Source organism: Neodiprion virginianus, chromosome 5 (assembly GCF_021901495.1).
Source record: "Neodiprion virginianus isolate iyNeoVirg1 chromosome 5, iyNeoVirg1.1, whole genome shotgun sequence".
Taxonomy (NCBI): domain Eukaryota; kingdom Metazoa; phylum Arthropoda; class Insecta; order Hymenoptera; family Diprionidae; genus Neodiprion; species Neodiprion virginianus.
The window spans coordinates 27,914,869-27,927,077 of record NC_060881.1 but is presented as its reverse complement, the minus strand read 5'-3'; the positions used below and the strand labels follow the sequence as shown (position 1 = coordinate 27,927,077).

At 36.5% G+C, this 12,209-nt stretch overlaps 1 protein-coding gene across 2 annotated transcripts in view; it reads left to right on the top strand.

The window, feature by feature from the left end:
• The first annotated feature begins 5,418 nt into the window (after nt 1–5,418).
• Nucleotides 5,419–12,209, top strand: part of LOC124306149 (serine/threonine-protein kinase MARK2-like) — a 65,820-nt gene continuing 59,029 nt past the window's right edge. Inside the window, exons 1-2 of one of the 2 annotated variants that reach the window (XM_046766405.1) lie at nt 5,419–5,773; nt 7,464–8,300. In XM_046766405.1, the coding sequence (XP_046622361.1) occupies nt 7,845–8,300 (456 nt within the window). In that variant the 5' untranslated portion in view covers nt 5,419–5,773; nt 7,464–7,844. Of the gene's footprint in view, nt 5,774–7,460; nt 8,301–12,209 lie in introns of both variants that reach the window. The other variant, XM_046766404.1, reaches the window with a different exon arrangement.

Here is a 12,209-nt window from a genome sequence, read left to right as displayed (position 1 = left end):
TTTTTCATTTCTTCCGTCTCTTCCACTCTTATTCTCGGCTTCTTCGCACACTCGAAAATTAACATATCACGTATCGTCATATCTATTTTTACAATTCCATCATTCACGTTTTACTCTGTTTCATTTACGTGCGGTAATTTTCTTTTGAACAACTTTGAGTCACGCGTTTGTGTCCTGATTGTAAGTCAACCTTTGGAACAAGATAGTATTCCATGGATATTGGGCTCGCTGATTACGAATCTGAAATCAGATTTATGAAATTCAAAATGCACGGTATTCCAACACGGCGCAAACGAAAATTTCGAATTTAAATCAAATCCGGTCAAAAAACTCTGTGCGACGGTTTTCGGGGTCGCTTTAGTTTTAAGTTACACTGGAAAAAAATAATCTGCAAAATCATTTTTAAGACGAATCGAAGCAAGCTTTTAATATGTTCAAATGAAAATCGTAATCACTTTTGTTTCCTCCATTTTTCTCTCTTTTACGTCGCCTTGAATTGATGAATGAAATTTTTACGCTCGCCATTTGAGTGGATTTTTGCCGCGTTGGCTACGTGTCGAATATCCAGGGTCGTTGGTAAATGGCTGTCCATATTTGAAGCTAATGTGCAAAAAGGTCAATTCAATTTCCTCAACACTTTTTACGTCCACACATCAAAGATGGGAGTAAAAAATTATCACCTTGCACCTATTTTTAATATACACACCTGTAAAATGAATCAAACGAAATCGCACCTAATTCGCGTTTCTTCGTTTACATTTATTAAACTCTCCGATCATTACCATATTCTTATTTTTTTTTTTTCTTCTAATTGTAACGACGTCGATGATGTCGATGACGATAACTTTTTTGTACGCATTTGTATAAATAGAAAATTTGATTTTGATTAAATTGACAGAATTAGGTCGAACATTGCGTGTATACATTAAGAATCACGTTTCACGGTATATGTATATATATATCCTTGAGGATTGTTTTTTTTTTTTTAATTGTATTCAATCTCTGGATCTGACATGAATTATACAAGCTGATATAGAACGGTGCGCGATAAAAAGAGAAAGAGAGGTAGAGTGAGAGAGTGCGAGAGAGACAGTACGAGGAAACCCCAAAAATAAGATGACCAGATGTACAAAACGTAAGCTGGGTGAAAGTTTAAGGAAACGAAGGCAAAAATATAAGGAAATATTTATATTGTAATGGATTGTTTTATTTGTTTATTTTTTTTTTTTTTTTTTTTTCTAATATCAAGGAAATAACAGCGGAAAAGAAAAATTACACGAATTGAAGCAAACTGCGGTTTTTGAAGAGAAAAAAGGAAAAGAAAAAAAAAAAAAGGAGAATTTATTTTATTTTGCGCACGATGTGTATTTCATTAGTAATACGAGGAACAACTGCGATTTGCTATATTGCGTATGTAATAATAATGATGATAATAATACAACCCGCATGTGTAAAACACTGCAGGAAACTCGGGTTATAAGTACGAGACAAAACGAGTTTATTATATACATAGGCATAGAAAGGCGGTCGAACAGATGGTTTCTCTATTTCTTCCGCCTTTCGTTCCTTCAAAACCCTTTGAGTCTGGTGAGTATTTTTATCGCCTATTTTATATCGATTTCTCGTATATTTAGACAACTTTTCAAAAATACTTTTTTGCGATTTTTTTTCACTATTTCCGATAGTATACCGATGGGTTTTCGATACTCGAGAGTAATTATTGCGATACAATGTTAATCGTTATTGCTAAAAACTAATCGATTTAAAAAAAAATCGTGAAAATTTAAGAAATAATTCGTTTCCGAAAAAGTTACACCTCTACACGTGTACATGTTTTACATTGAATTGTAAGTCCGAATCACAATGATCTGATTCACAAAATTCAAGATGGCGGACGAAAATTTGAAATTCGATCGAATCTATAACTCAAAGATTGCAAAGAATTTTCAAACTCTATGATCAACTAACGCATCGAAATATAAAAAAAATAAAACTCTGGTATTAAAAATAAACTTTTGTACATTTTCCAAAAGATCTTCGTAGCTTAGGAGGGTAATAATTAAATAAACATTCGCCGACTATATCTTAAAATAAAATGAATATTAACGATTGTTTATTTTTTTTGTTTTTTTCGCCAACAACAAAACTAAACTCTTCAATGGCCGTAAATGTTGCAATTCGTTAATTTCCGAGCAAGTGCAGTGAAAACCGTCAACATCGCCGAAGCGGGACTAACAAAAAAAGTCTTTGTCGTTAACAGCCACACGTAACGCGTATACACGTGTGTGTATCTATAAACATATGTGTAAACCTATATTTACATACACCGTGGTGAGAAATAAACGTGCAATTAGAACGCGACTTGAATCGTGAGGAAGAGGATGATGTGAAAAAAAAAAAGAAAAAGAAAAACAACAGAAAATACTAAGAGGAAGCAAAGAAAGAAAACAAAATTACAATTTCCACCGAACTAATTGAAACGTCGACAAAGAGATAAACTGCTGCACACTCGTCTAATTGAGTGCGGAATGAATGTCAAAGCTGCTGCTGCTGCTGCTGCTGCTGCTGCTGATTGTTAGTCGTTACAGGGATAATTTTCCACCGTCATGTCATTCGGCATGCATGAATAAAGTTTAGTTTCAATGGAAAATTACGTCCATGTCACCATGATCAACGATCGTCTGTTTTGACGAACCCGTTATATTTCTTTGTTCTTAAACACCTTCGTGTAAAAATAAATTATTACGATCACCCGATCAGCGCCTGATGCAATGACAATTAATGCCGGCGTGATCTTTGATACTTTGGGGGGGGGGGGGGGGGGGGGGTATGTCCAAAGTTCCGGAAAAATTTATAGTTGATCATACGGCACGTAGCTCTTGCCTTTCATACTTGTTAAGTAGGTTTAGACTAGGTTTTATACATATATATATATATATATATATATATATATATATATATATATATATATATATATATATATATATACACACCTATCTATGCAATGTATGGTAACATTTGTTTGCACTCGGAGTGCGCTTGCGCCGTGAGTAATTCATAGACAAATGCTGTACGCTTAAACAAGCATCGTTCGTCATTTTGGTGGGCGGAAGCAGATAAAATTCTGAACAAAAAAAAAAAAAGAAAAAAACACACGGTGCAGTACGTACACAACTATTTAAAATTGAAATTGTTGGGATAAAATTGGGCGGAAAAGATTCTCTCCAAGAATATTAATCTTTTTTCTTTTTTTTTTTTCTTATTCCATTCTTTGTTTGTTAATTAACGAGATATTGCAAGTAAAGTATATATTACAAACTACTGGATCATTGTTCGTTGAATTTTTAATGAAATTATTTCCTATCATCGTAATCGGTGCGTGTAATAGACGGTTATATTGCATACGTATGTAAATGTTCAACTTTAGAGATTCGCGGTGAATATCGAACACTCAAATAAGCCGAAATGTAGGTATTAAATTCAGAATTTGTGGTACACTTGCGTCAACATCTTCCGGCGTAACCCCCCCTCCTCCTCTCCCTCCCCCATCTCCGATCGAGAATTCCGCGTGTATTACCGGTTATTTCGCGTTTTACGTCGATTTGCTCTTCTTCTATTCGTCGAAGACCGAAATACCGATTACGAATTACGGATTAAAAGTTTGTGTAAATTATATTATTACGAGACGATTTTGAGAAGGTTGATTGATAAAAGATCGATCCTTTTTATTAATTTTATTCGAATACGGTTTTGCATTGATTGTGAGTACAGGCACTTTTTCAAAGTTATTATACTCGTTAGCTGGAAATATTTGTTCAAAAAATACCAAAATCGAAAATATTAGAATTATAAACGAAAGCATAGAAAAAATTGATGCTTCAAATCGCTTCAATAACCCAGCAGGTCCGTTCAATTTCACTTTTTGATGGTTCGTTTGTTTAAAAAAAAAAAAAAACACTATTCACTACGTATTCGCTGAAACGGATTTTTTTTTTGGTTGGTTCAGTATTGCCACCTGATGATCGAAATCAATATCGGTTCAGCGTTGGAAAGTTAACATTTAACGACACTTAAATGATTGATAAAAAATAGTATTTCTGAATAATCTATCAGCTCTTTTAACTATTTTTAGAGGATTTGAAAACAAGCATCGATATCTGTAAAAGCTTTTTTTTACGATTCTAGTATATTTAAATATATCTTCACAGGTCAGGAATGTAATAATAATTTAAGGTGTTCTGAGCATCTTGTCACGTGACCCATTGAAAATCCATTTCCTTCTTTCACAAAACATCGCGTAGTTTCGATTTTTTTTTGTAACGTGATCGTCAGCTAGGAATGATACGTTATGACATTAACTCACGTACGAATAATTCGCAAAATATAACCTCAAAGCGTCGTGTCTCGCGGTGAAGTAAATAAATAAAAAATCTGTACGATATTTCTTCAGCTGACCATTTACCGCACTTTCCGACGAATAGCACGATGATTTTACGATAAATTACAAATCGATTTAAACGTGAACAAAAGAATGAGATGCAGCGTTTTCAATTGGCTGCACTGAGTGTTTACCGAGTGCGTTTTCCCTAAGATTTCGCCTTTACTATTGGTTGAAAACTGGCGAAAATCAGTGAAGCTAGTTGAAAACCCTATTAAATCGGTCACGTGACGCTCCACGTTCGAAACACCCTAATAATAAATGCAGGGTAGCCACTGCTCAGGAAACAGGGAAATGTCAGGTTTTTTTTTTTGGAAAGTCAGGGAATCGTTTACTATATTTTTTCTTCTCATACAAATACATCCCACAATTTTTTCAACCCTTAGATAAATTAGATGGAATATAAATTTTTTTTACCTTCGCCGGAAGGTTCTCATCAAATTTTGAATAATCCTAAATATTACCTCACACGCGATTGTACTCATCGGCTAAATGGGACAGTGTGAGCCAAGTGACAGTTCGTACTTTAATAAAGAAAACAAACAATTATATGGCAGGTACATATATTTCTTTCAAATTGTCATAACCAATTCATCCGAATTGGTCAGGGAAAATTACAAGATTTTTATCTGTAAAACGTAAATGAGTTAGGTAATTTCGTGACGTAGATTTAGTGGCCACCCTGTAAACGGAGGTCCAAGATCCCCAAGATTCTTCCACTCGATCTCCTCGCCCGCCACGATAAAATCATCATCATCGTCGTCGTCGTCGTCATCCTAGGGTCGGACCAAACGGCGACAATGATGCGGATTTAGAGAAGGAAGGCGGAACGAGTGTCTCCTCGCCTATGGCCGCCGACCGCGACCGTCGGAAAGAACTCTCACACATCGAAGCTCACCGACACACCGCCGTCTCCAGCTGGCGTGAGCATCGGCAGCATGGAACAAGAACCGAGTAGGTTCCTCGATTCTCATTCCTCAGTAGTCGAGGCAAGTCGGTGCTCAGGAGGTCGCGAAGCACGACGCTGCTCTCTCCGATCGGCGAGAGAACTCGCCGGCATCGAGTCAGTCAGTCAGTCAGTCAGTCAGTCATTGAGTGAATCAGTCAGTCAGTCCCTGACTTCACTCGAGTCGCATACTCAGTCCGCGAGAAGCCATCGGGCGCTAAGCAACACCGCCCGACGGACGCTCGACGCAAAGATTTTTTTTTTTTCGCCTCTGTCTTACCTTCGTAAAATAAAAACTTTTTCGTTTCTTCGCTGTGATAATAAAGAAAAACCTGCGCGGTGCGTGTGTGTTTAGCTCGTTAAGAGCATAGAGTATACAACGTACCAAGGTTGGTGTGATCCGGTGATGCGGTGAAAGAAAAGAAATAATTTTTCTTTTTTAAATCAAACCAAAGTGAGAAAGAGAGAGACGGCGACTGTTCTTTGTCCGTATTTTCCCGCACCGCTCGGGGGTTGTTTAGGTTGGATTTATACCCAGCGGTGTGAAGTAAGCTAGAGAATCCAGCCTAGCGTATCTGGGCCACGCAGTCCGGCATAGGATCGTCGCTACTAATTCAGTTACGCTAACTGCGTTAAGGCGTTATTATGTGTATTGGTTCCTCATCTTGTTCTTCTCGAATTCGTTCTGTGTACACACGACTCGTCGTTATTACTCTCCATTATTCGTGTTGTTGTTCTGACTGGGATTATGCATACGTAGTTGTATTACTCAGTCGAGTCAGTCAGACGGCGCCCATTTATTATTCCAGGGAAACAAGTGAGCGAGAAAAGCGGACGACAAACAGACGAGAAACGGAAACAAACGCGATACTTGAGCATGAATATCTTTGAATTCTGATTGTATAGAAAAGCCGACGAGTCAGTCATGTTTCATTCACTGTATAGAAGGGAAACTTGCGAGAGAATTTCGGTCCCTCGAGCCAAACAAACGAAGATGAGAAATAGGTAGAGATAGAGATGATGGATTTTCGTTGGTTTTCATTTTTCGAGCTACTTATTGTTAGATGTTACGACTCGTACGGCGTATGTCAAAACGATAAAAATAATCCCTGATTACGCGCACACTGCACGCATTGGTTAATAAATTATTTATGCTTCAAGTTGTTATGCATATGTATGTAGATACTCGCGCGGTTGTACGGTTGAATGGTTTTTTCTGTTTTATCATTCTGTCATTTTCTTGCGTGTCTCTCTATCTTGTATTTAGTTATCAACAGTTGCACAAGGAGAAATGAATTTTGCTCGACGGCGTTTGATTTTTTTTTTTTTTTTGTCTTTTTTGTTGTGTTAATCGTGGCCACAATATAATATTCTGATCAAATAATTAATAAATTTAATTAAGTGATATAACATCTCTGATATAACCTTTTTTGTTTGCTTCTCCTTCTTATATATATTTTTGATATTTCTATTGTAGAATTTTTGAAAATACACACTTTCACACACGACGCAATGTCTATAAAAATTTCAAGGAGAAAATTGAAGTATGTGCATTACATGTATATCATATTACGTATATATGTAGACTAAAGTTTTCCACTGTTTTCTTGTTTACATTTGTTTATCTCCGTCTCCTCGTTTTATCTCTCTCTCTCTCTCTCTCTCTCTCTCTCTCTCTCTCTCTCTCTCTCTCTCTCTCTCTCTCTATCTCGGGCTGGTCGGCTCGATCTCACGCAGAATCCGAGACCTTGAAAAGTTGTATCAATTTTTCGCAAAAGATTAATTCCCAGCGGCACACGCGAATACAACGACGGATGAATCTCTCTCTTTGTCTCTGGCTCTCTCTCTCTTTCGCAATTTATTTATACAACACGTACACATGAGGTTGGACACGTGTATTCTATAAATAAAATTTCACGCCGGCATTTAAAACAAACCATAGTGAAATCGTATTATCATCGGCATCATCGTTGTCATCTATGTAACAACGGTTCTTGACTCCATGCAAGTTTTCTAACGTTAGATGATAATGATGATGATGATGATGATGATGATGATGATGATGTAAATGTGAAGTAGACGACGAGGAATACTAAGAAGTTGTACAATGAGAATTGTATAAAAGGAGAGAAAGAAAAAAAAACTTTTAAAACAGAATTACAAGTGATAATAGAAAAAAAAAGGTGAAATAAGAAGATAAGAAACATTCGTCCACACCCACGTTGTAAAACGAGATAAAATAAAACTAAACAAGGCAAAAGAATAACTTAAAAACCAAGCAAGTCGATCTGTGAAATATAATCATAGGTCTACGTTTATACAGAGTTCGTTGGTATTTCTTCAAGTAATACAAATCGAATAATATAATATATAATAAGCAAACGGAATATATATCGAAATAAGCGATTAAAATCCGATCAGATCAACAAATAGACAAACACGGTGGCTGCTTTATACGTCATGGATACAGGGGGTCACAAATTGGTGGCCCAAGTTATCCAGCATCCGGTAAAAAACTCTGAATACAATAGCAAAATGGGAAATGAAAATGGCGGCGGCGGAGGAGGTGGAGGTGGAGGTGGAGGCGGTACCCACATCGCAGCGACGGTGAAAAATACCGTTAGACGTCTTTTGAGACGCACGAAAAGCCATCGCGATCCACCTTCGAATATCAATCTTCCTATAAACACCACCGCAACGACTAATGCCAATTCTAACAAGAACAACAACAACGACGTGAACGATACCGCCGACGGTGTGGTTCTACGGGGACATCATCGTCACCATCATCACCACGAACAACGCAATTCTACCAACAATCATACGGCACCGCCGCCACCCTCGCAGTATCAGAGTACAAGGGGAACCGGGACCGCGGTCAGCAGACGTTACGCTAAAACCAGACTTCGTGTTCAGGTGAGATATTCGCATTGGATGAAAATAAATATCGTGTATTTTTATGCGCGGAATACTATTTCATACCATTTATATTTGTCCTCGATTTTTATCTCCGAGGATTTCCCTGGGTGGATCCGATTTTCACCCAGACGATTTAAGACCGCTGGGTCTTGTGCGAAAAAAAAGTGGTCTGAAAGAAAACAAACGATTTTTTTTTTTTTTTTTTTTCGAAAAATTGTGGAAAGCGTGTGATTTTTCTAGAGTGTACGTGTTTATTGAATAGGTATTTGAGCAAACGTTAAAATGAATCATTGGCATTGAAGTAATATGGCTTCTAGTACCTAACCGTCATCTTTTATAATTACAAACGTGAGCGTGAACTCGTGAACGTAGTTACATCGTGAATATTTATTAGACGAAAACTAAACAAGAATGCGATGATTAACGCATCGCAAACATGTGATCATACCAGATCCAATTTTGCCCGGGTTTTATGAGGGAAAACTACAAAAAAAACAAATGCGGTTATTTTTCGAATTAACCCGGACTTTTAGCACTTTGCAATGCGGACTTGAAATTAATTTACAGCAATAACAGCATCAACGAACTCAGTTTTTTTTTTTTTTTTTTTTTCAAGTCAGTCCAAAGACTTTACGCCGCACTTTCTTGTATCCAAAATTGATAAAAATGTTGTTGATATTGTGAAGCGTTGAGGTTAGGTTAGGGTGATTAACATCGAGTTGATAATTGATTTTTCCTAATCAAACAGAACAGCAATCGATCATTGAGCAAAACGTTTGTTGAATGAACAAAATTGAACAAACAATACATTACAGTCATCGAAAGACTGTTTAAAGATGAGTTTATATTTGTACACAAACAACAACGACAACAACGCCTGGCAAAAGACACGAATGAATGATGTTGAATAATCTATGTCAACGGATCATCATTATCGTCGTCTTCAGTTTGACATCCAGTTTGTGAACGAGGCTGAAGTTTAGTAACGTTAACAATAACGAAACGTCAGATGTCGAAAGTTTATCTTTATTCAATTTTAAAATCTCTCTTTCAAGTTATGCGTACAGATATTTCGTTTATTATGCGTTACTAAATTCCAGACAATCGTAAAGGTGCGAAATTATGTATCATTCGAAATGAAACAAAATTCGTCCGACGTATTTTATTTGTACGTAGTACGTAATTAACTCTAGTAGATGCTGAAGTTTAAGTTCGCACGTAACGTTGATGTTGTATAACAAGGGTACATTTTTTTAAGAAAAAAAAGAAGAAAACAAAAGAAAAGGCAGCTTAAAAAATTCAACTGCTTAAAAATTATTCTTGAAGTTGAATGAATTAGATGAGACGTCGGTTTTGTCGTATCATTTTTCAGATCGATGGTATCAGTGTAGATATATACATGTGTATACAATGTAAAGCTTGTCGATGTCTCTTATCGAACTTGGTTTTCATCGTTTTTTTTTTTTTTTTTATCTCCTCCCCCCTCGTACGGATAAACGGATTAACGGATAAACTCGTGAGACAGTAAAACTGAGTAACGACTCAGCAAATCAAGATTTTCATTTACAACCAATTTGGTCAATCATCTGAAAACGTGAAAATAATTTATCAGCGACGATTTTGCACTTTGTTTTTTTACCCCCAATATCCGCAGTCGACGTGTCAATTCTGACGTTGAACTTGCTTGCTAAATTCGACGAAATTCGCATTGTCATTAATCTATTCATCTTATACCCTCGCTTATGGGGTCTTCACACTGGCTGTAAACAGTGAGATACCATCGTTTCATCATTTCTTTTCGCGCGTGTAGCCTGCTTCAAAGATTTTGCAATATGCGTATAAACTCTCTTGTACGTTGAACGTATCCTTTGAGCTTACCGAAAGTGGGACGATTGCTGATTCGATGTAAAATTTTATTGCAAAATCATGCAACAGAGTTCACGAAGAACAAAGAATGACGTATGCTCGTTTCAGCGTTATCATCTTCAGATACACTCTTATGTTTCTTGACTCGAAGTATCATCGCGATACACGTATATATTTGTTTGATCGTTATATCGAAATAAAAGTTTTTTTTCAAAACTCCGTAATATAATATCTATGTATGCATTTCGGCAATCATATTTTTCGAAATATCGCAACGTTCTTATACACGCTTCTTCTTCGATTTAAATAGCGAGTATAATAAACCTCCGTATATATATCACATAGCTTAACAGCTTCTAAAAATGGAGCTAAACTTATAAGTACCGTGGTTTTTACCGTTTAATTACTTATTTGGTCATCGATTTTTTATATATATTTAAATATTTCGATGATCAATCCTCGAAACGAATTTTTAATTCCTCTTGTATGTATTATATTCATGTGCAATGCGTGTACGTGGATACATTTTTTTTTTTATTTATTTTTTTTTATACAACTATTTAGAACACCGTTCTACACGAGAAACTAAAATTATTGGATACGGCAGCAAATGTTCTGCGGGATAGTTTTCAACTTGGTGGATGGAAACGCTGCGATACGAGATGAGCGAAGTATCGATCTCTTTCTCTAAATCTTTCCTCCATCGTTTTCAACAGGCTTATACTGTTATTATCGCGTAATCCGATTTATCGCACATATCCATCCGCGTAATATACGACCGTTCGGTTTTATTACCTTCAGCGAACGCCGTTCGCCTGCGAAAAGAGAGAGAAAAACGATAAAAACGGGGTAAAGTGAAGCGAAATTTGACCCGTTAACGGTGATTGAAAAAACAAAAAAAAAAAACAAAAAAAAAAAATACAGCGTTGCAGTGATTTGTTATTTTATTCAATTTTTTCATTACGTAACGTATCACATATCTATTAATGGACAAGCTTCTACAAAATTAGGAGTTGTTAAAAATATTTAAATTATGATCTATTCTTTGTTCCAGTCTGTTTTACGCAGAGAAACAAAAATACGACGCGAATTTCAATTATACCGATAGCGTATAAAATTTCAGATAATTATTTAACTACAGAAGTTTGTGTTCTAACCTGCGAAGAGAAAGAAACGTGCTTTGACGGATGAAGGACAGTTACTTTGTATTTTCTTTGCAAAATTTTTTCGAACCCTTTGGTGTAAAAATTATTTTGCAAATTTGAAAAGCTATGTACGTGAAAAAAAAAGTTCCGCGTTGATTGGCGTGAGATATTTGAAAGGCGTTTGATATATAACACCTATCATAATAATAATGGTAATATCGAGGTTAACTTTTCTTTCTCTATCTTGTTTTATGCATACTCTGACCATTATGTCACCTTGTGTGCAACTACGACTATATATTGTGTGTGTATATATATGTATAGTCTCGACTCGAGCCGCAGCTAATGAGGAGAACAACAAATTACACATTCGCGTTAATAAATATCCTATCAGCCTCCTACGGATATTCGCTGCTGCAACCGTTCGACAGAATTTATTATCAAATCTTCAACACTCTCCAGCAAGTCGTGCAGTTATTTTGAATACTTATCACAGTTTTACAATATATTTCTTTTCATATTATCGCGATAAACTCTTAAATCTTGAAAATCAAATGCGCATGCGCGAGTTTGTTCGCGCAGGCTGGCCAACCCGAGTTTTCAGCCGTCGAACTGTTTCTGGCGGCGATGTAGTCGATACGAATTTTCGAGGTTAGAATTTCAAATAATTGAGGTGGCGGCTCGGCAAGGTTTGGGAAGCATTTGAGCATCCGGTCGGAAAGTTGATTCTTCAAAAAACGATCGGAATTTAATGCTTACTCTCTTTGAAAATTCAAACGTATACATTTTGCGTAGGTTGGCCCGCCTGCGTCGCGGACAAGAACATAGCTGCGGGAAAATTTCGCCGACCAATTATATTGAATTATTTGGCGCATGCGCGGTTGATTTTCAAGTT